General features: G+C 54.1%; 9 protein-coding genes across 9 annotated transcripts; 6 read left to right on the plus strand and 3 right to left on the minus strand.

The window, feature by feature from the left end:
* Positions 1 to 5,350: 5,350 nt before the first annotated feature.
* Positions 5,351 to 7,968, plus strand: ISF_05380 (CDC45 family; the record flags this gene model as incomplete). Its single annotated transcript, XM_018848985.1, has 2 exons — positions 5,351 to 6,124; positions 6,376 to 7,968. The coding sequence occupies 2 exons, from the start codon at positions 5,351 to 5,353 to the stop codon at positions 7,966 to 7,968; spliced, it is 2,367 nt and encodes a 788-aa protein (XP_018703556.1).
* Positions 7,969 to 9,749: 1,781 nt separating this feature from the next.
* Positions 9,750 to 10,822, plus strand: ISF_05381 (Bbcsa1; the record flags this gene model as incomplete). The annotated part of the gene is made up of 4 exons (XM_018848986.1): positions 9,750 to 9,760; positions 10,071 to 10,156; positions 10,287 to 10,582; positions 10,643 to 10,822. The coding sequence occupies 4 exons, from the start codon at positions 9,750 to 9,752 to the stop codon at positions 10,820 to 10,822; spliced, it is 573 nt and encodes a 190-aa protein (XP_018703557.1).
* Positions 10,823 to 11,170: 348 nt separating this feature from the next.
* On the plus strand, positions 11,171 to 11,992 carry ISF_05382 (hypothetical protein; the record flags this gene model as incomplete). The annotated part of the gene is made up of 3 exons (XM_018848987.1): positions 11,171 to 11,231; positions 11,311 to 11,472; positions 11,541 to 11,992. 3 exons carry the CDS (start codon positions 11,171 to 11,173, stop codon positions 11,990 to 11,992), a joined length of 675 nt encoding a protein of 224 aa, XP_018703558.1.
* Positions 11,993 to 12,382: 390 nt separating this feature from the next.
* ISF_05383 (Transcription factor) lies at positions 12,383 to 14,793 on the minus strand (the record flags this gene model as incomplete). Its single annotated transcript, XM_018848988.1, has 3 exons — positions 12,383 to 13,750; positions 13,799 to 14,281; positions 14,329 to 14,793. 3 exons carry the CDS (start codon positions 14,791 to 14,793, stop codon positions 12,383 to 12,385), a joined length of 2,316 nt encoding a protein of 771 aa, XP_018703559.1.
* Positions 14,794 to 15,699: 906 nt separating this feature from the next.
* On the plus strand, positions 15,700 to 17,389 carry ISF_05384 (Major facilitator superfamily domain, general substrate transporter; the record flags this gene model as incomplete). The annotated part of the gene is made up of 2 exons (XM_018848989.1): positions 15,700 to 16,678; positions 16,731 to 17,389. 2 exons carry the CDS (start codon positions 15,700 to 15,702, stop codon positions 17,387 to 17,389), a joined length of 1,638 nt encoding a protein of 545 aa, XP_018703560.1.
* Positions 17,390 to 18,592: 1,203 nt separating this feature from the next.
* Positions 18,593 to 19,024, plus strand: ISF_05385 (hypothetical protein; the record flags this gene model as incomplete). The annotated part of the gene is made up of 2 exons (XM_018848990.1): positions 18,593 to 18,805; positions 19,004 to 19,024. 2 exons carry the CDS (start codon positions 18,593 to 18,595, stop codon positions 19,022 to 19,024), a joined length of 234 nt encoding a protein of 77 aa, XP_018703561.1.
* Positions 19,025 to 20,188: 1,164 nt separating this feature from the next.
* On the plus strand, positions 20,189 to 21,264 carry ISF_05386 (carnitine/acylcarnitine carrier protein; the record flags this gene model as incomplete). The annotated part of the gene is made up of 2 exons (XM_018848991.1): positions 20,189 to 20,522; positions 20,585 to 21,264. 2 exons carry the CDS (start codon positions 20,189 to 20,191, stop codon positions 21,262 to 21,264), a joined length of 1,014 nt encoding a protein of 337 aa, XP_018703562.1.
* Positions 21,265 to 21,440: 176 nt separating this feature from the next.
* ISF_05387 (Zinc finger, C6HC-type) lies at positions 21,441 to 23,378 on the minus strand (the record flags this gene model as incomplete). Its single annotated transcript, XM_018848992.1, has 1 exon — positions 21,441 to 23,378. The coding sequence occupies one exon, from the start codon at positions 23,376 to 23,378 to the stop codon at positions 21,441 to 21,443; it is 1,938 nt and encodes a 645-aa protein (XP_018703563.1).
* A 587-nt stretch (positions 23,379 to 23,965) lies between these two features.
* On the minus strand, positions 23,966 to 25,478 carry ISF_05388 (mitogen-activated protein kinase; the record flags this gene model as incomplete). Its single annotated transcript, XM_018848993.1, has 8 exons — positions 23,966 to 24,041; positions 24,095 to 24,278; positions 24,335 to 24,413; positions 24,464 to 24,820; positions 24,871 to 25,068; positions 25,120 to 25,249; positions 25,308 to 25,355; positions 25,423 to 25,478. The coding sequence occupies 8 exons, from the start codon at positions 25,476 to 25,478 to the stop codon at positions 23,966 to 23,968; spliced, it is 1,128 nt and encodes a 375-aa protein (XP_018703564.1).
* Between the last annotated feature and the right edge of the window lie 2,338 nt (positions 25,479 to 27,816).

Consider the following 27,816-nt stretch of genomic DNA (forward strand, 5'->3'; position numbering starts at 1 on the left):
TATAATAAAACTAAAGGCAGTAATAAATTTAGAAAGACACTCACGATTAACCTTTTAATTTAGACGAGACTACTATTTAGAAATATAGTTAGAAGGTATACTAAGGGACGAAGGATGTAAGAAGGAAAACTCATAGAGGGGACCTCTAAAGCCTTAAGGATAAGACTTAAGGAGGAGGGGGAATAATATAATAAACGAATAGGAAGATAGAAGGAGCGGCCCGTTATACAGCCGTAGGGAAGCCTATAACACCTAAGGGAGCTGTGAGGCTCCCTAGGGTACGAAGGTATAAGGACACGAGATCACGTGATTAGATTAGGAGGGATCGAACTAATCTAAGTGGACTCGTTAGATAGGCTTAGTCTAATCTAGCCTAAGTAAGGATCAGATAGGATTAGTATAATCTAAGAGTATAGTAGAGGATAGATGGATATATAAGGAAGGGGATTTCCTAGGTAGACAGCTAGATCTCCACTGATTAATCTAAGTAATAGTTCTACTATTAGGAGTAATCTCCTAAACGTGACTTAAGCTACGATACTACTCATCTACACCTATGGTGCATTTAACCTAAACTCACTTCCTAAGAAACAGATTTATACTGTGGATTAGAGAAGAGCCACCGTTATAGGGTAGTAAGTCTAGTAGCTCTATTACTATATTTTCTATATAGTAGAGATACTTCTTTACTAGCTTATTACCTTCTTATTTATACTTTATTATCTTATAGGTAGTTTATTATACTTTTATATTAGTGTTATTAAGCTCTTCTTTATACTAAGTATTAAAATTCTCCTAAGTAAACCCTTAATAGCTCTTATATAAGTTTATTATAAAGAAGTAAGCTAATTATATCTACACTTCTCCTTTTAAACACTATATAGTGTATATAACCTTCTTAATATCTTCTATATAGTCTTCTAAGTATACTTAAAAGTGCGTTTATAGTATAATAATAAAGCTAATATATTCTTAGAATAACTTTATACTAAATACTATACTAAGTAGTTTTATTATTACTATACGTTTTTTATAAGGTTATTCTTTTAAGAGGGTTTTTAATTCTAATATTACTATAATATATTAGCCTTTTATTACTTATTTATAGTACACTATAAGTTACACTTATTTCTACTCTTTTATTATATATTAGATACTAATTTATATCTCTTCTATAGATATTATACTAATAGTTATAGTTTTAATACTATCTATTAGATCTAATTAAATAGGGGATAGGACTTATATACTACTTATAGTGTGTTTACTATTAGGTTATAAGGAAGAAGTTATCTATTTAGTTATTATACTATAAGTAGTCTAGCTTCCTATATACTAGGTAGTAGCGATAATCCTATAAGGTACTTCACTTAGAGGACTCTAGTCACATAATAATCCCTTTTATATTTTTATAAAGATGGAATTATTACTGCCTCCTTATAGAGAGCTTAGTGGCAGCTCACTGTTATATAGGTGCTTATACGCACCTAACACATACAATGTAGGGGCTCTAACAGGTGCCCTAATAGGACCCTGATAGGGTGAGTCTTAGGAGAATACATCCACGCCCAGGCCAGTTTCCATGCTGCCTAGAAAGTCTGTTTTTTAACCACTATCGTTATATGCCTCTGTTGGACGAACTCTGATTACAAAAGTAAACTACCTACTCATTCCTCCTCCAAGGCCAAGGGGAGGAGCAGTTGGAAGCCACGGACGATGACGCGATTCGAGAAAGACTGGTAAAAAGGCTTGCAAGTGTCCGGATTCGAGATATCGGGGAGCGAGGCCCGGTCCAAAATATTTCAAGTTTGTGGCGCGTTTTGACGCTCTGTCAACTGGTAGCTGCCTTCAACAACGTAACTGCATTGCGTTGCGTTTGCATTCGGGTTGCGTTTGCCCTGCCAGGCTGACGGTCCGACTGACAGCTGTCACGTCCGACTGGCAGCTGCCACAGTCCGGCCGGCAACTGCCAAACAGCGGTGCCCCTCACCCTCCACTCACCAATGACTTGTATTTCACCATCGACAAAAAGAAAATCAGTCGTAACAAATTCACGGAAAATCGCAAAAAACAGGGCCCAGCCGGGATTCGAACCCGGGGCCTCTCCCAATTTCTTCAGTTAACCGAAGAGGGCGTAAAAGTGGGCCCGAAGGGAAAATCATACCACTAGACCACTGGGCCATGCCTGATTGGTACTGTTGAAAGCGGAATTATTATTTTACTATTTAAATTACATAAGCGTACAACTGTTCACATGCCCAAGAGTCAGAAGTCAGCTTGGGCCAAGACTGCTGTAGAGGCCATGCAGCTTGCTACCGCCTAAATTTCTTCACCATCTAACACTGCACCAGACATTTGCTTTAATTTTACCTTACATTGAGACAGATACGGATTTCTACTGCTCTTGCTTGAGGCAGACTCAAGACACCATACATTTGCTTTTTGCTTTGCTCCATGTAGGAACTCTGTTCCCACAGCGCAATACAAAGTACCAGAATGCGCTCAAGGACAACTTGTTAGTGACTTCTCCCACATTTGGTTTCGCAACTTGCAGGGCTATAGTCTGTAACGTATTAGATCCGATCCCAGGCGCAGTGTCCCAGTAACCGTCGCCAGACACCGTCGTATTCGCGATGTGGTTTAGGTCAGACTCGGAGACACTGGTTCCGATCACAATGGACAACGAACTTGGAAACCGCGAGGTGAAGTTACTTTTAGCCTAGGCGCAAGATAAGCTCACACGTCTAATGCATGCAAGAGGAGGATAGCCACAAAGTGGTCATTGTGTACGGAGCAGAGCGAAGTGCACAATGAAAGCGATAGTTGTGTTCACAATTACCATCAGGAGCAAATCGGCGAAGTGTATTGTGATGTAGAAGCAAAGAACTATGTAGGCAGGTATGAGCAGTGGAGCGCGTGAGTGACCAATATCCCCTCGGCCGAAACAATAAAGACGTTGTCCTCGATGTCGTGATAAACTTTTTTTCTCTTAATTTCCATGCATCTTGTTGCTGAATCAAGACCGTTGCGACGTTGAATAGAAAAATGTCGTGCTTCTTCTTAAACATCAACAAACAAACTCAACTTCCAGCGTCTTGACTTTTCTTCAAGAAACGCAAAACTTTCGAGGCAAAATCCTTGGCCCTTTATCGCTAACCTCGTCACAAAAGTAAAAGAAGAAAACAAAGAGAATCCAACGTGATATCTTGTCACCACGGCGGGTGCGGCTTCAGCGTCAGCGATACAGTCTCCTCTCAAATGCTAACAGCTGAGAAGCAGCCTCTTGATCCTCTGAGCGAAATCAGGCCTTGGGAAGTGCTGAATGCTGGTGCATCGACATAGACTAAAAGAGGGCTTAAAGTCCAGGTTGCTGCATCAATGTCGCATGAATCAGTGGATGTATAAAGGCGTTCAGGTTCAGGTATGATGAGCTTATTTATACCCACACTACTACTGCGAAGTGTTGCGCATCGACAAGGTCGCGTCCAAGTAAAGCTTTGTGAAAATTTGGTGGCAGCCTTGCGGTTGGGGCTACCAGGATCCAACCGCGTCTTTTTCTTTCTTTCTTTCTTTCTCTCTTTTTCCCTCTCTCTTTACGACTGCCTCCATGTCGAAGGGTCCCCGTGTCAATCAGAGACGCGGTTAGGTCCAAAATGTGCGGCCTCACCGCGCCGCCACGCGGGTAGTACCGCTTTATGATGGCCGCGTAAGGGTGTTCCTTTTTCGCGTGGTTAGTAGTGACTATGAGCCAGTAGAGAAAACACTCACGTAAAAGTTGTAGGCGGGCCGCTGAGAAGATCGTCTGTGGTTGGAAAATCTGCTGCGGCGGCTGGGAGTTGAACTGGTTCAGTGTTGAGGTGAAGAATTTATAGCCTTTTTCGCTGCTTACAGAAATTGATTGATGAAACGATAGGATTGACTGTAATCTGATTGAAAAAACAATTAAGTCGAATTTGGAGCCGAATGGCGGAGATTATCATCGTGATGCGAATATCTGTTGCCGCGGCGGCGACAAGAACTGGGAGGGCAGATCGCAGCGCCGAACAAGCCAGTCACACATTCCACACCTTATTGCCATTATACCGCTTCGACGCGTGCTCGACCAAGAACTGCAAGCGTTCTATATCGAATCCCACAACACATCCAAACGTAGCGCTTTTTGACAAGCGTACTCTACCAGGAGGCCCAGCGCTTCCTGGCAAGCTTACTATCTACCAGGTACCAGGAGCCTTCCTGGCAAGCTTACCATCTCTCAACAAGTTTACCATCTCCCACGAGCTCCTGATCTCTCAAGCTTTAGCGAGAGCAACTCGTTTACCATCCAGTTCTTTCAGACCTCAGCTGAAAATCGAGGTCTGAGAAAAAATATCGAGCCATGTTGGGAGGAGGGCTTGGATCCATTGTTAAAGAACGCGGCCGTTGACTATCTGTGCACCGTCATCTACGAGCCTTCCAAGCAAGAGGACGGCGCCGCCGGGGACGCGAGGATTCTCCTGTTCTACGCGGACATTTTCATGTTCGCGGACAAGGACGCCAGCAAAGACCTTCAAGCCCTGGCACTGAGTAAGTTGGACAAGTTTGGCAAGTTGAAGAGCGACGTGCCGAGCATCCTCATCGCGCTGCCGGCCAAGATACCGCGACAAGTTCTGGGCCGGACTGTGCAATGGCGCACCGGAGCGATTCCCTTCTCTCCCCATCGGTTGTGCTTGATAAGAGCCCGTAGTTATTCTTCCGAGAAGATCATTGATTCGAATTCAACCAGAGGACGCGCCTTTCGGTTGAAATAAAACGGTAATCACCACTCTTGCTGCTGGCCTGTGCGATGCACACCTGATATGTCCTGCATGATATGGACACACGTCGTCGAGCTTATGACGGAACCCTCTGGAGATTTAGTACAAAAAAAGCATTCTTATACTCTAAAGCCAATATTTCTTTCACAATTTTTAACAATCATCAATCTTGTTACTTTTTTTGTACCAGAGCTTTTCCTGCTGCATCCTTGCGCCCCCACAGGCTGGCTACCACTGGGAGATGGCATGCGCTGCCCATTAATAAACCATTAAACTCGCTGACGCGGGTCGAGCCGTGGAGCCACACACCACAGAGCGCGTCTTGGACTTTCTCGCTGACACCGCGTCCACAAACATCCACACCAAGTCTACTTTACCCTTCCTTAGCGAAGCATTGATTTATGCTCACGCGTGCACAAGGACGTATTCATTTCCTTGTCGTCCACCCTTCTCTTCTGCATAGCTACACTCCTCACATATACAGCATTCACGCGACGCTGCCCGCCGCATGCATTCAGCGGCCGGCCGGCCCGACAAGCATATAGACTCTCGCAGCCATGTACTTGCCGCGTTCGTTAATATCCAAGCTCTACATTCACCTCCAAAACTCGCGACATCCGCTCTCTCCTCCTGTCCTCATCCTCGTCGCCCTCGAGCCCGACGCCCTCTGCGGCTGCCGCATTTTGACGCGACTGCTCAAGCATGACTACATCCCCCACAAGATACAACCCATCTCGGGTTATGACGACCTTCAAAGGGCCGGCAAGGAACTCGTCATGCCCATGATGCAGTCGCAGGGTGGCGCTGGCGGCCTGGTCGTTTGCCTAGGCGTTGGTGGGATGGTCGATCTCGGCCCGCTGCTAGGTCTCGAGCCCGAGGGTGACGAGAATCCTTACAGTGGTGTTGAGGTCTGGGTGCTCGATGCTCACCGTCCGTGGAACTTGGCCAATGTATTTGGTGGCTTTCCACTGCAGCCCTCATCCGACAGCACACCAACCTACCAGTCACGTAGCCCCGTTGGCATATCAGGTGGTGCGATTGGACGCGCCTACAACTCTGACCGCGGCGGCATTGTCGTGCTTGACGACGGCGATATCGAAGAAGATCTCATGCCGGAACGTGATGCGTACCTGGCGCTGGTAGACATGCCGGATATTGAGAACGACGGCGCCGAAGACTACGGATTGAGCAATGAGGATGACAACGGCGCCCCCCCGGAGCCCCGAGCCCTCGCCGGTCGGAAACGCAAGAGCTCGTCCGGCTACATTGACGGGTTGAGCGACGACGACGACGAGGACGATAGACCCCACCAACGACGGCGGAGTAACTCAGTACGTGAGGGCATCACATCACAGTATCATGGGCTAACACTTTACAGTCGAGCCCTCTTCCAGTTTCACCAAGACGACCGACACACCGAGGACTAGTCTCACTGCGAGATCCGGAAGCCGGACTCTCTAGCGATCCCATCGAGCCTCCGTCGGGTGCGCAGGAGCCTCCGGCGCCGTCGGCTCGCGCCCTTCGGCGAAAACTTCTGCGAATGCGAACTAAACACGAGTCGGTACTGAGTCAATACTACCAGATGGGGTCGTCATTTTCGGAGCCCATCTCCTCCATGATGTACTCGCTGGCCTCGGAACTCGGTCGGGAGGACAACGACTTGCTGTGGCTTGCAATCGTTGGTGTGACGTCAATGGAGCTGTACGGAAAGTCATCGGCGGGCGTGGCTGCGCCAGTTCGGGGCTCGGGTGGAAACCGACCAACAGGTTGGATGGGAGTGCGTGGCGCGCGCCTCCGCCAGTTGTTGCGAGATGAGGTTCGCCGATTGAACCCCCCCGAGATGACCAACGGACGCGTTGCTCCCGAGAACACGGGCGTCATTCCGACAACGGCACGCAGCCCTGAAGACACCGCCATCAGGCTATCGCCAGAGCCACGCTTCCTCCTCATCCGCCATTGGAGCCTATACGATAGCATGCTGCACTCTCCATACTTGTTCTCGCGTTTAAAGACGTGGAGTGATAGTGGGATCAAGCGCCTGCACAAACTCTTGGCTAAAATGGGGGTCAGCCTTGCACAGTGCAAACAGAGCTACACACACATGGACATGATGCTCAAGCGAGAGTTGCGAGCCAAACTGCTCCAGTACGGCGGCATGTACAATCTAGAGGAGATGGTACCAGCGGTAGACACGGACGGTAAGGACCGTGCAGGGGCCAAGGATGGATGGGGTTTCGTGCGGAGCTGGGGATGGCGGGCAACACTATCTGCGCAGGATGTTGGTGTGGTAATCGGTGCTCTGCTCGAAGTTGGCAAGCACGCTCAAGCCTTGGACCTGTCGTATGCTGCCAGCCAGGCTAGCCGCGATATTGAAGATGACGCCGAGGTTGCGGCACAGGCACAAGAATGGGTTGGGCGATTCTGGGAGGCCTACGATGCGCTGGAAAACATTGACGCTTTGAAAGCTGCCGTACCGATCGCCCAGTTTCTTCATAGGGCGATCTACAGAACCGGCACATCGCTTATCAACAAGAAGCAAATCAAACACTTGCGGGCATTCAGGCTCTGCCTGGTCAAGGACGGTCCTGATGTATCACTCTTTACTCATCCTTCGGCATTGACGAAACTGTCCTTGTGGATTGGAGAGGCGCTCGCCGAACAAGAGCAGGAAGCGAGCGGCAAGCTGTCGCATGGAGGTCGCGGAACGCCGTTGGTGGTGGCCAGTCTGCACGAAAAGCGCGGAGTGTACGTCGTGGTCGGCACTGGTGGTGGCGGCGGCCCTGACTCTGCATTCATGGCCAAGGAGGCAGCGAAGCAGCGGCAGCAAGTCAAGGAAGCCAAAGCGAAAAAGAGGGAAGAATCTCGCCTGGCAAAGGAGCAGGTGAAGGCGCAAAAGAGGGCGGCCAGGGAGGCGGCGGGCGAAGATGTGGACGAGCTGGAGACGGAGTCGGAGGACTCGGAGGGGTCGGATTCGGACGTCGATGCGGACGAGGAAGAGGGCGAGCAGGGCAAGGGCTACGGACTGAACCGATTTGGCAGCGCGTTTCAGGAAGTGATTGTCGAGACGAGTGCGCGAGTGAGAATTGACAGCTTCGAGCACTGTGTGGTGGAAGTGAAGAAGGAAGACTTGAGTGGCTTCCTGGAGAGCCTGAGCACGAAGGTTGTGGTTGGGTAGGTTATATCGGTACATGGCATGGGCACAGCGAGTGATTTTGAATTCATGACTGGAACGCAAGAATGTGGCATTTGCTCTTGTCGATTTGATTGATGACAGGAGTCTTTCCTTTGACAAGATGAACGGCGCGGGACGGGATGCATTTGTTTTTGTCTGTGTATTTGTGTATTGGAATGGCAGCATGATAGGCAGGTAGGCATATCTGGAGTTGCTGGAGCTGCTGTTCACCATATTGGGGTAGCCGCAGAAGCAGCAGTGCATGGACATCCCGTCGGTATAGAAGGTATTAAAAAAATAAACATTAACTTTGGCATTTACATAATGAGATGACATTGATCGGGTGGACGGCTGGATGTGTGGGAGGAAAAATGGAAAAAGAAAATGGGAAAATACTTAGTTCGACAGCGGTTCCTGCCAAGGACCTACCTAGTTGGGCAAGATGGCAGGTTAGACAGGGTTGGTGATTGTGGCAGTGCTGCGATCGTGAGGTGACGATGGTGGAGGTTTTGTGTGAGGGAGCCAACGGTGGCGTACTAATTTTCTGTGGCGTTTTGTTTTGCTCTGTACTGATTGGCATTGAACAAACCAATATGAGGATCTGTTTAATTTTTTTCTAAAAAATTTGACGTGCAGTTGGCAGATAGCGGCGGGTGCTGACCATGCGTGTTACAGTGTCAGATGGAGGTGTCGTCGATAGTCTGGCAGTTTCGCTACATGTGAGGAGCGGCAAGCTTATTTTGTGGAGTGGAAGGTGGGATGGAGGCAGCAAGACGTTCCATGTCGACGGGTTACTATTTATTCTTTTGCGTAAACGGTCTAATTTACAAGTCTGCTGGCGGCGATGGTGATGTGCTTGCTTGCCGCCCTGAGTGCGATTTTTGGTGAGCTGGCAAAAAAGGGCGACGAGTCAAGGCTAGGCTATTATGGCAGGGATTTATGCTGGTATGGCTTGAGACGAGCGAGAAAGACGATGACAAGCGACACTTGTCAATATCTTGCTAATAATTTGGAGGCATTAACAAAATACTTCCTCCAACGTGCCCCAAAACAAAGGGCAGCCGAGGCCTGTCTAGGCATGGCAGGGACCAGTCTACATACCTAGCTTGTTAGCGCCTCAACCCCACTGATGTAATGCCCTGCAGTGGACACCTCTGATGCTGCAACGTGCTGCCAGCCAGCCAGCCTGCCGCTGCAGTGATGTTGCGTCAGTGGCCAGGCTGCTTGGTCCAGAGTCCAGCTCCCACTGTGGCTTCCCTCTGTCCCTCTTGTTTCGCCATTGTTTCCGCCGCCACATCATAACTTCCCTCCTCTCTTCCTCCTCTAAAAAACACCTGCCAACCTTTGACCTTTTTCACGACACAATCACACGACCTATAGCGAAAAAAAGACACCCATTCTTTTTGACGATTCCGAGCGCCGCTTTGCTTTCCTTCCTTCTCGCCCACCTACCGACTGTCTATTCCTTCCCTTCCCCGCCGTCACCTTCTCCCCCATCAAACCGACCCCTCCGCAGTCTCCGTCGCCGCCAACCTCTACGTCCCAACGGTGCACTTTGACGGTAAGAAAAAAAACCCACCTACATTTTGTCGCTGTCCATTCTTCCGATCCTCCAGGAGCTTACACAATATTGCGCAGGCCGTGATAAGCCCTCGCCGCAACCCGATTTCGGTCCCTCGATTGCCGCACCGGCGCCGACCCTCTCCGCGCGCGCGCCGCTGTTCCAACTGACGGACCCCTTCTTGCTTCTTGAAACTGGGACGATCGCGACATTAAGACCAGACATGGGAAAATCGTGAGTCGCCCTGCCATCCTCCGTCATTGTCCGCCCCCGAATTTGGCTGCCTCTATTGGCCTGGCGGCCTGCGCCATGGTGCGTCGTCAGTACTACGACCAGGCCTGGAAGAGTGACGCGCCCACCACGCAACACCCCCCCTCCCAAAGTCATCACCGTCTTCACTCCCGTTCATGTCTCAGGCGCCCATGCCAGCCGCCGTCAAATTCCCATGCCGTAGCCTTTCTGGGCCAAGACATCATGCGCGCAACATGCACAAGCAGACACCCCGCTAACTTCTACCCGTGGTACCTGGGCACACCGCCGCTAGTCAGTCTAAGCTTTCCCAAGAGCAGCTCGTTGAGCTGCAAAAGTCGACTCACTTTGACAAGAAGGAGCTGCAGCAATGGTATAAGGGTAAGTTTGGAAACATTGAAAACTGCGCATGCTTCCAACAGTCATCATCCCGTCATCCCGTCACTTCCGTACACCTCTCATGCGCAAACTGGCCGACCACGCCAAGCACCTTTCTAACATGCTCCCACAGGCTTCCTCAAGGACTGCCCCTCCGGCCTGCTCAGTAAACAAGAGTTTCAAAAGATTTACCGCCAGTTTTTCCCGTTTGGCGACCCCAGTTCCTTTGCCGACTATGTCTTCAACGTCTTTGACAGCGACCGCTCTGGCACTATTGACTTCAAGGAGTTCATCTGCGCCCTCAGCGTTACCAGCCGTGGCAAGATGGAGGACAAGCTTGACTGGGCCTTTCAGCTCTACGACATTGACCGCGACGGCAAGATAACTTACGACGAAATGCTTCAAATCGTTGAAGCCATCTACAAAATGGTACGCGCAAATATCCCACCGGCTCCTCCGAAGTTTTCATGGCGACTAACATCCATGCAGGTCGGGTCAATGGTCAAGCTTCCTGAGGACGAAGATACCCCTGAGAAGCGCGTCCGTAAAATCTTCCGCATGATGGACAAGGATGAGAACGGCAGCTTGGATATCGAAGAGTTCAAGGAGGGCAGCAAACGCGACGAGACCATTGTCTCGGCCCTGTCCCTCTACGACGGGCTCGTGTAAGCGGCGACAAGCCCACTGCAGCCCTTTTGTACATAGAGAAAAAAAAACACACGGCAAAGCAGGTGCAATGCGTCATGAATTCTTGGTCTGTTGGGTCTATATGCTATTTTTGATGTTGTGACAAAAGGTGTACGGCGTAGATCAAGCCTTGCTGTATGAATAGTTGTCAAGTATGCATCAAATGCGCCATCAATTCAGTCAAGATAGCTCATGACCCAAGCGCAGTACAGCTTTCTATCATTGTCGGCGGGCTTGTTGGCTTGAACCTCGACAACCAACTTGTGGGTCAAACTTCCGAGACACGCACCTCAGAGCTTTTATACCTTTCACTTCATCCACACCAGAGTCATGAGCTACGCCGAGCTGTTCGAGTCCATCCTCGAACCCGAGATCGAGGACGCCGACGAAGGTGCGCGCCTCATTTATATTCACCCGGCGCGATAACCCTTTGTCTTGCTGCACGCTGACGGCCCCCTCCCCCCCCGCAGAGACATTTTGGCTGTACTCGCAGCCGCATCCCTCATCGGACCTCGGCTTCGTCGACCCGCGCGCGGCCTCCGTCGAGGTGCGCGTCGGCGGCACCGACTTCACCGTCCACCAGTCCCCCGGCGTGCTGTCCTCGGACCGCGCCGGCGGCACCACCGGCGCCGGTAATAAACCACCGCCCGTCCTCCTCCTCGCTCCACTCACTCTGCTAACGAAAAACCTTGGCTTCCAGTCCTATGGAAGATATCGCCCGTGTTCGCGGACTGGCTCGCCGCCCCAACCAACTTCCTCTTCTCTCGAAGCCTGCTGGGCGCCGATTCCGCCGTGCTGGAGCTCGGATGCGGCGTCTCCCCGCTCAACGCGCTCGCGCTCGCCCCACGCGTCGCCTCGCACACGCTGACAGACCAGGCGTACGTGCGGCGGCTGATTCGTCGCAACATTGATGACGGCGTTGCCTCTCTGGCCCGCAAGTCGTCCAAGCATCGGCCGGCCGGCCGCATCTCGTTTGAGACGCTCGACTGGGAGACGGACGCGACCCCTCCCGCACCGGGCGGGTTCGACGCCGTGCTGGCGGTCGACTGCGTGTACAACGCGGCGCTGGTGCCGCCTCTGGTGCAGACGTGCGCCGACGCCTGCCGCCGGCGGGGGGCCAAGCGTGTGCATAGTGGCGCAGCAGCTGCGTGACGACGACGTCTTCCGCGCCTGGCTGGCCGAGTTTGTCGGGGCCTTTCGCGCCTGGCGCGTGCCCGACGACAAGCTGCCTGAAGCGCTGCGGCCGAGCGCGGGTTTTGCGGTGCACGTTGGTATCTTGCGAGGGTGAGCCGGGGGAAGCGCGTCCATCTTTTATTTTAGGTTTGTTTTTGTGCAAGGGTTTGACCATGATATGGCTTTCTTTATCTATTTATTTGTTCGTTTTCTATATAGAATCATCGAGCAGAGTGATGATCGCCCTCCGGGCGTCTCTAATACAACGCCGTGCGAGCGTGCACGCAGAGGAGAGTTCTTCTCGCCTAAACACCAAAACGCCAATGAATACCCAACTTGTAATACGCGTTTCCCATGTACCATAGCGTATTAGTTGCCAAACATGTTCGGCCCTCCGCCCATGTTCATGCCCATGCCGCCCATTCCTCCCATACCGCCCATACCCGCCCCAGGGTCGCCGCCGAAATGAAAAGTATTAAAGTTTTGAAAGATGGACCCGTCTTGGTATCCTGACAAGATATACGACCAGTCCATATCTGTGTCGTCTAGGTTGGGGCCCGGCGCGGGCGCCTGGGACATGGACGCGCCAACGGGCGAATTCGCCATCATCGGCGTCATCTTGCCGATACCACTGTCGCTATGCGAGCCTGGCGTGCCGTATGCTGGTGGTGAGGGTTTGGGGACCGTCACCATCTCGGCCGGCTCGTTGATGGGGTCGGGCAGGTTCTGCGCCCGCGCGATGCGCCGCCGCTCGACGAACTCCTGCAGCACGACGATGAAGCCGGGGGGCGTGGCCTGCTGTCCGCGCTCGAACAGGGCCGCCTCGCGCGCCTTCCATGCCTTGACGAAGAGGTGACCAAAAGCAAGGTGCATGGGCGAGTGCAGGCCGTGCATCAAGCCGCGCAGGGAGTGGTTGGTAGCGACGCCGGCCCAGGCGCGATCCACCTCGGGCCCGATGAGTCGGAAGCGAAGCTCGTTGACGAGGAACATGTAGGCAGGGAACGGAAAGTGGTGGTGGGTGAACCAGCGATAGCACTTGAGGTTCTCCCGGGACTGCAAGACGTTATCATGCTCCAGCATTTGGGTTGCCTGCACGAAAAGAAACTCGCGGTCGGCTTCGTCGGTCGTCGAGGTGTGTCCATGCGCGAGCCGGACAAGATAGGTAATGACGCGCAGCCTGCTGAGCGCCTGGCGAGTCATGGTGAGTGTAAAGAAGTGGAAGGGAATGTTGGGGTCGCAGTGGACAAGGTATGTCCCTTCTATATGGGCACAAAATCCGTCGATTGTGTAGGTCTTCTTGTCTTTTCCAAGCAGCCTAATTAAGACTTTGCCAGCGGGCTGCTCGATTGGCTGTGTTCCTTTGAAGTCGCGCTCCCAGTCCTCAGGCGTTGCCATGGCAAGCTCTGCACGAATGAGTGCAAACATCATTTCGGTCGCGCCGTTGTGTGCTGTCGGGGGTTCGGCTTGTTCGATGTATAAGTCGGCATCATTGATGTTGAGTGGTATACGAGTGTCATTAGGCACCGCCAGTGCCGTCACAGCCGCGCCTGTCATCTCACCAATACGGCGATCGTACGCCGCAATTGACCACCAAAGACGGCGCCGTAGCTCGCATTCGTAGGCATTTAAGCCTTGACCAGCGGGATCGCGGTGAAGCCCCATGTGGTGAGCCATGCGCACCATCACACCCATGATTGAAAAAACGTGTCGAGGGTCGAGGAACCATCGGATAGCCAGCTATAAGAAGTCAGCATAGAGGTAGCGGAGGGACGTGGGTTGGCTGACCATGTAAAGAAGAAAGGCTTGCAGTGTAACAATGTCCGAAGAGCGCATAAAATTGGCGTTGATAAGAGCTTGTTGCAGTCCTGCAAAGAACTGACCCAGCAACTCCTGCTTCTCAGCCTGGAAGCGCTGCCGTACTTCTTGATCGTCAAGGGACGACACTGCCATCAAGAAAATTGCAAACATCAACGCCTCCATGTCTTTGGGTGCTTGCTCCGGGTTACCAGTATAGGCAATGACTTGTTGTTGGACAGTAGGCACGTGGGTGAGCTTCAAGAGAGGATTCACATTGTCAATGTAGATTTGCCAGAGTTGGAACATTTGTATCGTGGATGGGCGATACTCGGCGAGATCAATCTCCTGGTCGCTGAGGAGAAATGGAAACGGGTTTCGGTTGGTGAACATCCTGTCAAAGGCTTTGTAGATGGTAGGATAGTCGGCCTCGTCATCGGAAGAGTCGTTCAATAGGTTATTGTGGGCGTGGAACTATGAGGTGTTAGCATGTATGGGTGCGAATGAGACGTAGCTCGTACAGTTTTATTGTGTAGTTTGAGAAATGAGCCAAGCTTCCACCGTGCGCCTCGAGCGTGGAGCGCCGACACGTAGTCGCCCTCGGAAGGGCTCGTCTTGAGATTCTCAAAGTCATTCTCCAGCTCGTCGACATCTTCCAGGGTGGCCTCGGACTTTGTGTCGGGGTCCAAGGCGTCAAACTTGATGTTGTGTTGCCGGAGCAGGTCTTCGTACTTCTTGAGCCGGTCCAAGAGGTCCCTCTCCTGCAGGCGCTTCTTGCGGCGGCGGGGTGGTTGGGGTGGCACGACGCGACACTCGGCACCGGCCTTGACGCAGTTGGAGCAGGGCTTCTGCTTGTCGCACCGGACCTTGCGCTGCTGGCACAGGACGCAGCTGGTGCCGCGGGTCAACTTCATGGCGGAGAGATCTGGCTGTGGTTGGTTCGGCGGCCCCATACTCGGGGCCGGGGGTTGGCCGTGTGAAGCCATGGTCGGGTATATTTATCAGCTCGGCGAGCTGCAGGCAGCCGGCATGAGGCGAGCGCGCGGTACAAGTAAGCTGTTATTTTTTCTTGGCATAGGTTTCCAGACAGGTAGACAAGCTACCATGCAGGCATATGTTCAGGAACGCATGTATTGATGATGCGTCATAAGGCTGAAGAAGCTGTATGACTGTTCAGACGGGGACGCTGACGTTTGCGGGCCTCGTCTACGCGGCGGACAGCTGCAATTGGTTGAATCGGGCGTGATCCTTGTCCCAAGGGCAGGATGGGGCCAGTCAATGAACAAAATGACACGTACGGATACAATGCAAGGACGTGTCTCTAGCGTAGGGCGGTATGGTAATGATCTTGGCACCGTTGGCAGGGGGTGGTTGAGGAGTCAAACTGAAGCCCGGGTGCGAGCCATCACCTTCGGTCCCGAGCGGGGAGCCTCGCCACGGAGCTAAGCTTCCCAATCCGGTTTAGTGATATCGGCCACCACGCTCTTTGTCTCGCACCCGAGCTGAGGATGTTGTAGCCCTGCAATTTATTCCCTTTCACCATGTGCCACCGCAAAAGACCCCATTCACCATTTTCTAGCGCTGGAAAAATCAAAGAGAAATGATTTTGTCATCCCATAATAGCCTCGTCTCGATGGGTCCCGGGAAAAGATCTCGGGCTCGACTCTGCCTTATCCCGATTCCCGGCTTTGCAAGTTGACCGAACTCTACATTTATAACAACCATGACTTCCAACCAGGGACAGCCGTTTGTCTCAGCCGAATAAGCCGACTTTTGTACAATACAGCATTGGCAGAGTTATACCTACTGCGAGTCTGATGATGAACTCCTCTGCACAGCCCATCTCTTCTGCGCACTCGCAACATACAGTCTCCTCTGAGACAACAACAGCGATGGAGGCAAACAAGGACCAAAAACCTGCCCCCGTCCTAGAGGCAAGCCCCGAGGCTCTCCAAAAGACACCCACCAGAGACGATGAACTCTACAAGCCCAAAACGCTCAAGTTCTGGCTCGTCCTGCTCTCCACCTTTACCTCCATGTTCCTCGTCGCGCTCGACCGCACCATCATCGCCACCGCCGTGCCGCGCATCACCGATGACTTCAAGAGCCAGGGTGATATTGGCTGGTACGGCTCCGCCTACATGCTGACCACCGCCGCCTGCCAACTCGTCTTTGGCCGCATCTACAGCTTCTACGACCTCAAGTGGACCTTTCTCGCCTCCATCGTCCTCTTCGAGATCGGCTCCGCCGTCTGCGGCGCCGCGCCTTCGTCGGTCGTCTTCATCGTCGGCCGTGCCATTGCCGGCCTGGGCTCCGCCGGCATCATGACCGGCGCCATCATGAGCATCATCCCCCTGGTGCCTCTCCATAAGCGTCCCATGTTCCAGTCCCTGTTTGGCATGGTCTTTGGCGTCGCTTCCGTCGCTGGCCCCTTGATCGGTGGTGCGTTCACGCAGCATGCGACCTGGCGTTGGTGCTTCTACATGAACCTGCCCATCGGTGTCGTCGCCTTCGTCTTCCTCTACATTTTTGAGTTCCCCAAGACAAAGCTGATGGATCTGCCTCAAAGGAAGAAGCTCCTCAGGCTCGATCCCGTCGGCACGACCATCTTTATTCCTACCATCGTCAGCCTTCTGCTTGCCCTTCAATGGGGTGGCTCTACCTATTCTTGGAATAGTTGGCGCATCATTGTTCTCTTTGTCTGTTTTGCCATTGGTGCCGTTGCCTTTGCGACAGTTCAGTATAAGATGCCGGAGTCAGCCTCTCTTCCTTGGCATCTAATCAAGCAACGCACCATGTCTTTCGCCACTTTCTTTATGCTCTTCCTATCTGGCAGTATGATGATGCTTGTCTACTACATTCCCCTTTGGTGTAAGTGGCTACCCATGATATACCGAGGATCTAATTACTAACTTGTGCCCAGTCCAAACGACCCACGGTGTTGAGCCTGTCAAGTCCGGCGTCTATACGATCCCCCTTGTCTTGAGTCTCGTCGTTGCCTCCATCTTGTCCGGTGTCGTTACGCAAAAGAGCGGTTACTACGTTCCCACCATGATTTCTGGCCCTTGCATTCTGCTCATTGCCGAGGGCCTCCTCACCACCTTTACACCACAGACAGGTTCACCTCAGTGGATCGGCTACCAGTTCCTCGCCGGTTTTGGTGTCGGCCTTGGTCTTCAGTCGTCCAATCTGGCTGTCCAGGCCACCGTTGACAAGAACGATGTCGCCACCGGCATGGCGATTTGCTTCTTCGCCCAGCAGCTCGGTGGCGCCATCTTTGTGTCTGTTGGTCAAACCATTCTCAGCACCATCCTCGTTTCACGCCTATCGAATATTCCTGGTCTGGACCCCCACAAGATTCTCAGCACGGGAGCTACAGATTTGCACAATGTCGTCCCTCCCCAATATTTTGGTCATGTTGTGGACGCGTACAATTACGCCGTCACTCGCATCTTCATCGCATGCCTGGCTGTCACGGCTGCTCAGTTATTGTCTTCTCTCGGTATTGAGTGGAAGTCTATCAAGAAGCCTGCGCAAGCAAAAGCCGTCGACCCTGAGGAGCAAACAGAGGACAAGAGGTAGTTCGCGTAATAGTTTTAAAATGTATATCTATGATTTTGATTGCTTGTTTTTTTTCTACTATGGCGCGGCTAGATCCCCTTCTTCCTTGTGACGTGCAGACCAGTCGTTCCAGATGACTGGCTTGTGAGGGCTTCAAGTTTAGATGTTCTTCGCATCCCCTTCCTTGCAATACTTCCACACGACGTTCCCTCCCGCCGCAGGTATTGCGCTGTCTCAACAATTCGAATCATGTACCCATCTCCTCAGCAGCGTTCACGCTCACCTAACAACTCTAGTCACTGTCACTTCAAACGCAGTCAATTTTTTTCACTTCCCCTGACACCTCTAGTCACGGCCACTTCACCTGGCAACCCAAACCAATTCAAACTTTCTTTCACCGCCCCTGGCAACTCTGGTCACTGTCACTTCAACTGGCAACCTAGTCAAGCCTTTTTTCACTTCCTCTAGTAACCCAGTCAAACCTTTTTTCCACTTCCCCTGGCACCTCTAGTCATGGTCATTTCACCTGAGAATCCGTTCACCCCTTTTTTCACAGCCCCTGGCAACCCAGCCACCTCGCAGCCGCCAGCTGGCACACAAAATCAAGTGCAAACGGCGATAATCATAACCTACAAATATAAATCCCGACCCTGCCTACCTCAGCCTACCTTACCTTTCCCACTATCATCATCAGCACACATACCCTCATCCCTGAGCAGCAGATCGCAGACCAGCCCTCAGAGCAGAACACAGACCAGACCTGGGAAAAACAGACCCAAGACCAGACCTGGGAACAAACCGCAGACTAGCGGGAGCAAGGCCATCCAGAGACCATCGAACAGTCCTGGAAGCAAGACAGGCTGCATGTACGCTCAACAGCGTGAGCTGATCCCCGGCCATGAGATTAATCCTTCCCGTGTTGAAGTTCGCACTGTCGACCAAAGTCTCAGCTATCAGAGAGAGATTATCATCTTGTGTGTTGGGCGCTCTGTTCGCAGTGGACACACCAAAGAACTTGAGCGCACCAATGTGGCATTCACTCGTCACATGTTGCTCTCGGTGACTGTGTGTTCTAAACGTATTCTCGACAGACTCGGCAAGAATCTAAAAGTATTCTCGACAGACTCGGCAAGAATCTCAAGGGGTATGCTAACTGGCATACTCGTTATAAACTTACACAGGACGTCAACGGTTGGGAATTTCGGTGCGACAAGTGTTGTCAACATGGACACACGCACGAACGTTGTGGCCAGACTCTCAAATGCGGAATCTGCAACCGCCCTCACGCCGCCCGTCACTGCCAAAGAGGAAGATCAAGACAATGCTACTGAACCCACGCCTGCGCCTAAGGATTCGCAGAAACATGGTGACCAGAAATTGCCTCCAACGACTGAAGACAAGGGTAAAGGCAAAGCAACCGAACCCAAGCAACCACCGGTAAGTGCAGTGGAGGAGACGGAGGGGGACTAACACAGGACTTTTTCAACGCTCTTTTCTTCAACCTCTGTGGCGTGGTGGTTACACGCTGTGGCAGGTCTTCTTTCGGGAAGACTGTTTGGTTCGAATCCAATCGGGGGGCACACCTTTCGGGGTGAACCAAACGTTGATCAAGTTCCTGCAAGAACATTTTTGCAGCACGAGCTCATGGCGGATTGATTTGGCGATTGAGGAAAGAGCAGGGCAACTCGGACCTCATATAACTGATTTGGTTTGAGATTGACTAGCAGCATGTCGTGGAGCGAAGGAATAAGAGGAATTGATTTATTGTACACCTACCTTCCTGTGCCGATGAATGTGAACTCAGTTAGTGTGAAGTTTGTAAACAGCACGAGCCATCTCTTGCATCTCTGGCGACACACAGCAGCATGGTTGACTGGCCATGAAGATTACCTACCCTGCCACCACCATAGACCGTGTGACAATGAGCATTGGGCATTGACTCGGCTGGCGGGCTTGAAGATGCAAGGCAAAATGTGGTAGAGCGCGGCGTCCACCGAGTGAGATCTGCCCCGGCGCCCAAGGCTGGAGAGCCGAGGAAGTACGGCGGCCGGCCGGAGAGAGCACAATGGGACGTGGAACGGCTGCACAGATATAGTGTGTTGTAAAAGTCGGTCGCCCTATGAATTATGTAAATAATTGCGAGAATATTCAATCATGAAATCGAAAAAAAAAAAAGAATGTCTTGTTGGGTGGCTGTCCACATCTGCTGTCGCGCTCGTCCGGTCGGCGACCGGCGACCGCCCTTTTGCCCGAGCGGCCACTGTACTGACTGCACTGGGACTGTTCAGCCAATGCAAGCAAGCCACTGGTTTCTGCCGCTTTACCTTGCAAGACTGACCCTGGCCTTATTATTAGCACCCTGTCATCCAGTAGCCTCAACTTTCTTAGTCTTGCATGTTGCAGCGAAATACACACAGCTGACTGGCTACTACGTCACACTGGCTCCCACATCCATCCATGCCCGCCGCGACGCAACGACATCTTACCTTACCCTCCCACCGCGAATTAATTTCTCTCCTCCTGACTCTAATTCCCTCTCCCTCCTTCTCCTCAATTCCCTCTCTGACTCTGTCTTTTTTTTTTTTCCTTCTTCCCTTTGCTCTCGTTCGCCCCTTGTGTGTTTCGACGTGACCCGAACCGCCCCACGTACGGCAATCAGTTAGCCTCGGCCCCCGGAGAGACAGACACCAAAATCTGGGGAACAAACTCGCAGCAAACAAAAAAACCTCCCGAGCTTGTGAAGGAAGCACCAACCATCCCGACCGCGTGCGAGCGACCTCAATCCCTCTCTCCCTCCCCGTCCTCACATAACCCGCCACGATGCCCACGTCAAACTCCTCCTCCTCCTCCTCCGCCACCACCGAGGCCGTCGCCCACATCGAGCACGCGCTGCCGGACCCCCAGCAGGTCAAGGCCAAGGCCGCCTCGGGCCTGCTCAACCAGCTGCGCGACACGGGCGCCGGTGCTGTCGGCGGCGTCTGCGCCGTCGTCGTCGGCCACCCCTTTGACCTCGTCAAGGTCCGCCTGCAGACCGCCGAGCGCGGCGTCTACTCCTCCGCCATCGACGTCGTCAAGAAGAGCGTCGCCCGCGACGGCCTGCGCCGGGGTCTCTACGCCGGTGTCAGCGCGCCCCTCGTCGGCGTGACCCCAATGTGTACGTTCCCGGACCCCCCTCCCGATTCCAGTCCTGCTCGAATTACCTGCTCACCCTTCCAGTCGCCGTCTCCTTCTGGGGCTACGGCGTCGGCAAGCAAATCGTCACCAACCTCTCCTCCGTCGGCCCCGAGGGCCTCTCCATCGCGCAGGTCTCCGCCGCCGGCTTCCTCTCTGCCATCCCCATGACCGCCATCACCGCGCCCTTTGAGCGCGTCAAGGTCATCCTGCAGGTCCAGGGCCAGAAGCCGCTCGCCCCCGGCGAGAAGCCGCGCTACAGCGGCGGCCTCGACGTCGTCCGCTCGCTCTACCGCGAGGGCGGCCTGCGCAGCGTCTTCCGCGGCTCCGTCGCCACCCTCGCCCGCGACGGGCCCGGCTCCGCCGCCTACTTCGCCGCCTACGAGTACATCAAGCGTATGCTCAGCCCCAAGGATCCCGTGACGGGCCGGCCGGCCGGCGACCTCAGCATCGGCGCCATCATCGCGGCAGGCGGCGCGGCGGGCGTGGCCATGTGGATCCCCGTGTTCCCCGTGGACACGGTCAAGTCTCGCCTGCAGACGGCGGAGGGCAACGTCTCGCTCGGCGGCGTCGTCCGCGAGCTCTACGGCAAGGGCGGCTTCAAGGCCTTCTTCCCGGGCTTCGGCCCCGCGCTGGCGCGTGCGGTGCCGGCCAACGCGGCCACCTTCCTGGGCGTCGAGCTGGCGCACAATGCCATGAACAAGGCCTTTGGCAAGGCCGAGTAAATGTTTTTTGTATTTCTTGTATGCCGGAGTATGGGTGGAACCTGACATGTGAACAGCACTGCACATGATTCTAGACAATAGACCAATAAAACTTTATACACTACAGTGGAAGGATGCAATTATTAATATATATGTCTAAAGATGCAACACATCGCACGACGCTTCGTAACTCATGTCTAGATGAAAACAGTGTCAATCACCAGGTCGCACACCTCGCCCACCGTCGGGAGCTGCCCGCGCCGCAGCAGCCTGCGCAGGCCCATGTCGTGGCTCTTGTTGATGTACCCCGTCGCCAGGAACGCCTTCTCGCTCCCCGACAGCTCGCGCTTCTCCGTGTCCCGCCACCTGCGCTCCGCCTCCTCGCGGGCCTCGCGCAGCACGCGCTCCGTGTCCTCCGACTCCCAGAGGTTGCAGCGGTCGCACTCCTTGCACGGCCGCGGGTCGCCGTCCGGCCGGAAGTGGTCGCAGAAGTGCCGGTACCCTTCCTCGCCGAGGTCCGCGCGGCACACGTAGCACATCCGGTAGCCGCACGGGCACGTCAGCTTGTTGCAGCCCGCGTTCTTGACGAACGACGTGCTGCACCGCGGGCACACCCGCTTGACCGCCATGCTCATCGCCTGCTCGACCTGCGTCCGCAGCGCCACCAGCGACGACTCGTGGCACACGTGCACGTCCCGCCACGCCTTGTGGCACGACAGGCACGACACCCGCCCGCAGTCGGGCGCCCGGCACGAGAACTTGAGCCCGCGCCGCCGCCGGCTGTGCCGCCCGACCGCGCGTGTCCAGTGGTCCCGCAGGTGCGGCGCCAGCGGCGCGTAGGCCGCCGCGAGGGCGCAGAGCAGCGTCGCCAGGAGGATGCCGGGCAGCAGGAGGAGGAGCGCGATGGCCGTGGCGCCGAGGAACAGCATCTGATAGCCGCTGTCGAACCGGATGCGCAGCCTGGCCTCCTCCGCCGGCACGTACAGTTCGTCAATCTCGGCGTAGTTGCAAAAGGGACACCGGATCAGTGGTAGTTGGGATTCGATGAGGGAGTGGTCTGCCAGGCGGCGGTCCAGCTTGAGGAGCATGTCGGCGCCGCCCTTGTGCTGCATCATCGCCTGGTGGAGCTGCTCGTGCGGGACCTGCCCGGGGCACCGGTCGCCCTCGGTGGAGAGGCACCTGAGCGTGCCCGTCTCGGCGTTGACGCTGCTCTGCCAGCCCTGTCCGAAGAGCGCCTCCCTGATGGCGTGGTGCACGCAGTGGAGGCAGGTCATGTGCCCTGACGCGGTGCAGGCGGTCATGTCCTCGAACGGGCCCGTGGCGAAGCAGCACCCGCACTCGTACGTGGCGCCCGCCGCCTCCGCCTCCTGCTCGTTCAGCGTGCGCGCCAGCGCGCCGTCGGCCACCTCGCGGGCCGCCCTGTCGCGGGCCTTGAGCGGCGCCACCAGCGCCTCGTAGAGCTCCCGGTCCAGCTCGGCGCTGCCGGTGGCGCGGATGGTCGGCACGACGGCGCCCTGGCCGGTCGACCGCCACGCGACGAGCGGGTGGTTCTCGGCCTCGCCCGCGGCGACGACGGGCTTCCGCCGGAAGAAGATGGAGGAGATGGTGAAGCGCCACGACTTGGACGACAGCGTGGCGAGCGTGCGGCGGGACTCGAGGTACGCGTAGTTGGACTCGGCGAGGACGCCGTCGATGGTGGAGCGGGAGAGGCCGCGGAATTCGTGCCAGGCGAGCGCGCGCACCGCTCGCTTGTACTCGGGGCTGCGGAAGGCATCGGTGCGGGGCACGGCCGGGCCAGGGGCGTCGTCCTTGTCGGCCACGCGCCACCGACCCTTGACCCAGGTGACGCGGTTCTTAAGCAGCGCGTCGGCGACGAGGGCCAGCCGCGACTCGCCGTCAAAGTTGGACAGCAGCTCGCGGAAAACCTCGACCTGGACGTCGGGGAAGATGGCGGCCAGCGCCTCGAGGCAGCTGTTGAGCTGGTGCAGGTCGGGTCGCTCGGGCGGCACGCACGGCAGCTGCGCGGCATCGTGGATGTACTCGGGGAGCAGGTCCTCAGGCCCGGCGGCCCGGGCCGGCTTCGATCGGTTCGCGGACGCCTTGTCGCTGGACGAAAGGATGCCGAGGGACACCATTTTGTGTTGTCATCAGGCGTGCATGGTTGAACGGGGGGAAAGGTGGCGAAGTTGGATGTCGTCCAAACGGAGGTCTCGAATGTCGAAGCCACACAAGCACAAGCCTCGGAAAACCAGCCCCACAACTCACGAGTTTTGTCCCAACAATCAGCTAGATGAAACATTGTCCTACAGAATCATCAAGCATGCCCGAATATTACGACAATGATTTTTGTATCTTACTGCCTAGTGTCGGATGACTTCCACAGCTACGCAGTCCATGTAGGCGGGCATGCTGTGGTTATATAAGTCCTGCACTGTTGGCCAGCATCACAGTTCGTTCACATGGACACACGCTAACAGCATTATCTATGACTACCATGGTCTGACTTCGTATATTCGACCACCCGTATGCGCGGAAACAAACCTAACAATAATGGCTTAACAAAACCCCAACGAGTCCCCAACGCCGTATACTGTTGCCAAGCAGCTGGACATTGAAGCCCGTGCTGTTGTACATGGATCCTTCATTCGCCGTGACAGCCGCACTGCTCTCTTCACCCTATCCAAACATCACATCTCGTCATTCACTTCTTGCGGCCCTCCCTCTATTGTGCTGGAACGGAGCCATCTTCTAGCCCGGACGCGGCTTCCACGTTATGGTAATCAAGGATCTCAGAGTACCTATGCTTGAGTTAGCCTCTCCAAGGACGTCAGTCAAGAGCAGTGCTGCGTACATCATGATCTTCCACGAGTCCACAGGAAGATCGGCGTCATTGAAGCTCCAGTCAAACTTTTCCTCCGCGACGGGTTCGTCAGTGGGATCGTGGTATGGGGCAAGATAGTCGTGCGAAAGCGCCTCAGCAGCCGTAATGCGCTTCTTGGGGTCAAAGACGAGCATGCGCTCCATCAAGTCGATTGCTGTCTTTGTTAGCAGAAGCCTTACAGCATCGATGAGCCGCGAATAAAGCACGCACCAGAATCGTCTGCATTCTTAAACTTGTTGCGAAGTGGCTGGCGTTCGCGCTTGGGTAGCGACTTGACGAATCGTAGCGTCTATACGTGTAAGTCCATGAGTGGCCATGAAAGGGACAAGGGGCACCTACATTTTCGCTGGCAATGGTGTTTATGACATCATCGGGCGGCGTACCGAGAAGCTCGGTGATGATGGAAAACTGGTTGACGTGATCTTTGCCCGGGAACAAGGGCTTACCATCGAGCATCTCGGCAAAGATGCAACCAGCGCTCCAAATGTCGACCTCGACGTCGTATTTTTGCCATGTGAGCATAATCTCGGGGGCGCGGTAGTATCTGGTGGAAACGTAACCCGTCATCTGCGGGTCTTGGATTCGGGCGAGACCAAAGTCGCAAATCTTGAGATCGCAGTTTTCGTTGACAAGAATGTTGCTGGGCTTCAGGTCACGGTGAACGACGCCGGCCGAGTGGACGTACTTGAGACCGCGCTGAAAGGATCGGTCAGCTTTCGCGCGGCAGCTTGTTGGGATGCACATACCATGATTTGGTACAGAAAGTATTGGATGAATTGTTTCTCAAGTGGTCTCGACGTGAGAAGTCTGTGAAGGTCGGTTCCTAGGAGCTCGGTGACGAAATAGCTGCGACCGGTCAGCATGGTCTGCGAAGGGGCACGGGTGGATGGAATCGCATACATGTCTTCGAGGGGAGAGATAAAGATGTCGCTCAGAGAAATAACCTGTAATGTCGATTAGCACTAGATACTGTGGGGAGGTCGAGGGTGCGGTACGTTTTCATGTCGGAGGTGCTTGAGCAGTTTGAGCTCACGGTAGGTGCGCTTGGCGAGGACGGGAGTGCTGAAAGGCTTCATAATCTTCTTGACAGCGACATTTTGGTTCGTGAGCTGATCCCTGGCGGAGCTAGATTGTCGTTGTTAGCGAGGATGTGGGTGCTGTAGCATGGATGGCTGCGACGGACCAGACGAGACCAAAAGCTCCCATGCCAACGGGCTGGAGGTCCGAGTATCTACAAGCAGGGTTAGAATAGCCGCGCGAGCGGCATATGGCGTTTGTTTGGATGCTGAGACACGTACCTCGAGGTTATCTCGAACGTCGTTCCAAAGATCTGCGCGCGAACGAATTCGGCCATGGTGAGGGGCAGTCTGGGAAGAATACGCGGCTTAAATTAGGGTGGTGAGAGGGGATTGAAGCGGTCAGGGGCGCGGGGGAGCGTCCTGGATAGGGCGATTGGGCCAAAACAGATGCAGATGAGTAATGCAAAGGGAGAATGCGCACGAGTCGAAATGGAGAGGGCGGTGGAGGTGACGGGTTTGGCGATGGAGCGTAGCGAGGAGGAAAGTATGCGAGGACGATGCGGGACGCAAGTGGGATTGCGAGATGATAGAGGGGAGCTTGACTTTTGCGGCTGGCTGTGGGCAAAGGCGGGGCAGCAGCGCAGGAGGAGCGTAGTCTATACGGGTGTGGCGGGCGGCCAGAAAGCTCCAGCACTGTCCGGACAGACTGTGAGGCGGGGTTTTGCTAAATTGAAGCTGGTCTGGGCCAGTCGAGTAATGAAAGACTGTAGACGCTATTGAGTCGCGGCAAAAGACCGAGATCGAGACCGGTTAATGAGCGTTTTCGCGGTTGTCGGGGATCGCAGAGAACCTAGAGTTGGACGCGGCGTCGGTTAGCAACAACTCCATTAATCGCGCTTGCGACAATAAATATGTATAGTCTGCAAGGAAGCATTGGATAGAGGCAGAAAAAGCAAAAAACAAATCGTCTTGCCAAAACAAGCTTCGCAACGCTGCCCACCAAGGCCACGGGCATTGGCCGGTGGCCCGCTGTCAGTACCCAGAATGTGCAGCCTCCACTGCTCTTGCCCGCTGTAATAAAACAATGGGCAGCAAAAAAACGAAGACCTTTCCACCCAACTGCCTCTGCATCATGACCTCATGACACCTGAGGCCGGCCGAAACGTTGCAAAGAGCCGTCTTGTCCGGAGCCGTGGACGCGAAACGGGACTGCAAACCATGCAGCCAGCAATGCCCAGGCGTCGCTTGACTCAGGGGCCCTTCCTTTGCACAGGCTCTGAGGCATCGTCTCTGGCGTTATCGCTACAGTCACTGGTCCTGCAACCGAGGTGCCTTGCGGCGCCGACGTCATGCGCAGCAACGGCCAGCCAGGTGGAAGGACTCGTACAGCCGAACACATAGGATGCAGAAGCGCTCGAGAAAATACAAGGGGAGGAAGCCACTACAGACCTTTCCTGAGACGCGCGAATGAGCAAACGAATCGCACCGAGAAGGACGTTGTCGCGGGGCGGAGATCTAGAGTCTATTGACGAGATGATGGATTTATTCCACTATTAATGATCAGAGAGTCGTTAGCGAATGGAATTCTCTCGAAGGCCACGGAAAAGAGATACTGCGCGAAGCAAGGTAGAGAGGCAGAAGAGATCATCCTGGTGCAGAGCCCATGCCCTGCCGTGGGGCAATTTTTGCCCTTTGCAGAAGCTGCTTGACGGTGGCGTTCTGCACCAGCAGGGCAGAGGGCGAGTATTGTAATCAGAGGGAAACTTACCGGGAAAGACAGGAACTCTTGCGCAATCAAGAGGTGGTGAGAATATGAAGAACGAGATGAAGTGAAAAGCCAAATGGCCGTCTTATTCGAAAATGTAGTTAGGGTAGTAGGAAACAGCAACGGGCACAGGGACTGGTAACAGCCGTTGGCGACGGAGGAATGCCCACTTTCCCTCGACATCGAGATTCAAGAAAACAGTACCCCGGCTCATCACGACATGCTACATCCACCAACATAACATCCCGTGATTCAAATTCGAGTGTTAAATTTTTCTCAGTTCTTTATTCAGTTCCCGCAATTAAATTTTGTGTTTCGTTACCTTGATCAACATGCGGTCGCTACGTCCGTTCCTTCTCATCCTCATACAATGTCATATGCTCGCCTCAATCCAAGTGCATACATATCTACCGTCTCACTGCATCGCTACCTGGGTATTTGATCGGAAAATAAAAAAGTCCCATGTGCCCCTCACTAAAGCCCCTCCTACATGCGGAAGTTATTAGATTCCCTCCCCTCTCGCCGATGCGTCGGCATCGTCATACAATGGCCATCGCCGACACGGCATTTTGCACTACCCCCAGCCCGAAACTCCATCAATCAGCGCTGTGTTCTCCTCCCGAAAAAAAAAAAAAAAAAAAAAAAAAATCCTGCGCCTTTCCCGTCTCTTGCGCTGGGGCCTCCTTATGTTCCCGCGGAGCGAACCGTCAGCTGGTGTTTTGGGCTGAATGAGGTCGATGCCCCACGATACTTGTGCACCACCGTTGCGCTGCCATCGCCTTTGGGCGCCTAGATCGGCTCTGAAGCCACTACCCCCGCCCAACTACTTTACTTCAAACTGCTACCCTATTACTCCGTACTGCCAATACAAGGTCAGCTCGGGAAAATATCGTCTTCGGCATTCTCCC

Source organism: Cordyceps fumosorosea, assembly GCF_001636725.1.
Source record: "Cordyceps fumosorosea ARSEF 2679 chromosome Unknown scaffold_13, whole genome shotgun sequence".
In the NCBI taxonomy this organism is placed as follows: domain Eukaryota; kingdom Fungi; phylum Ascomycota; class Sordariomycetes; order Hypocreales; family Cordycipitaceae; genus Cordyceps; species Cordyceps fumosorosea.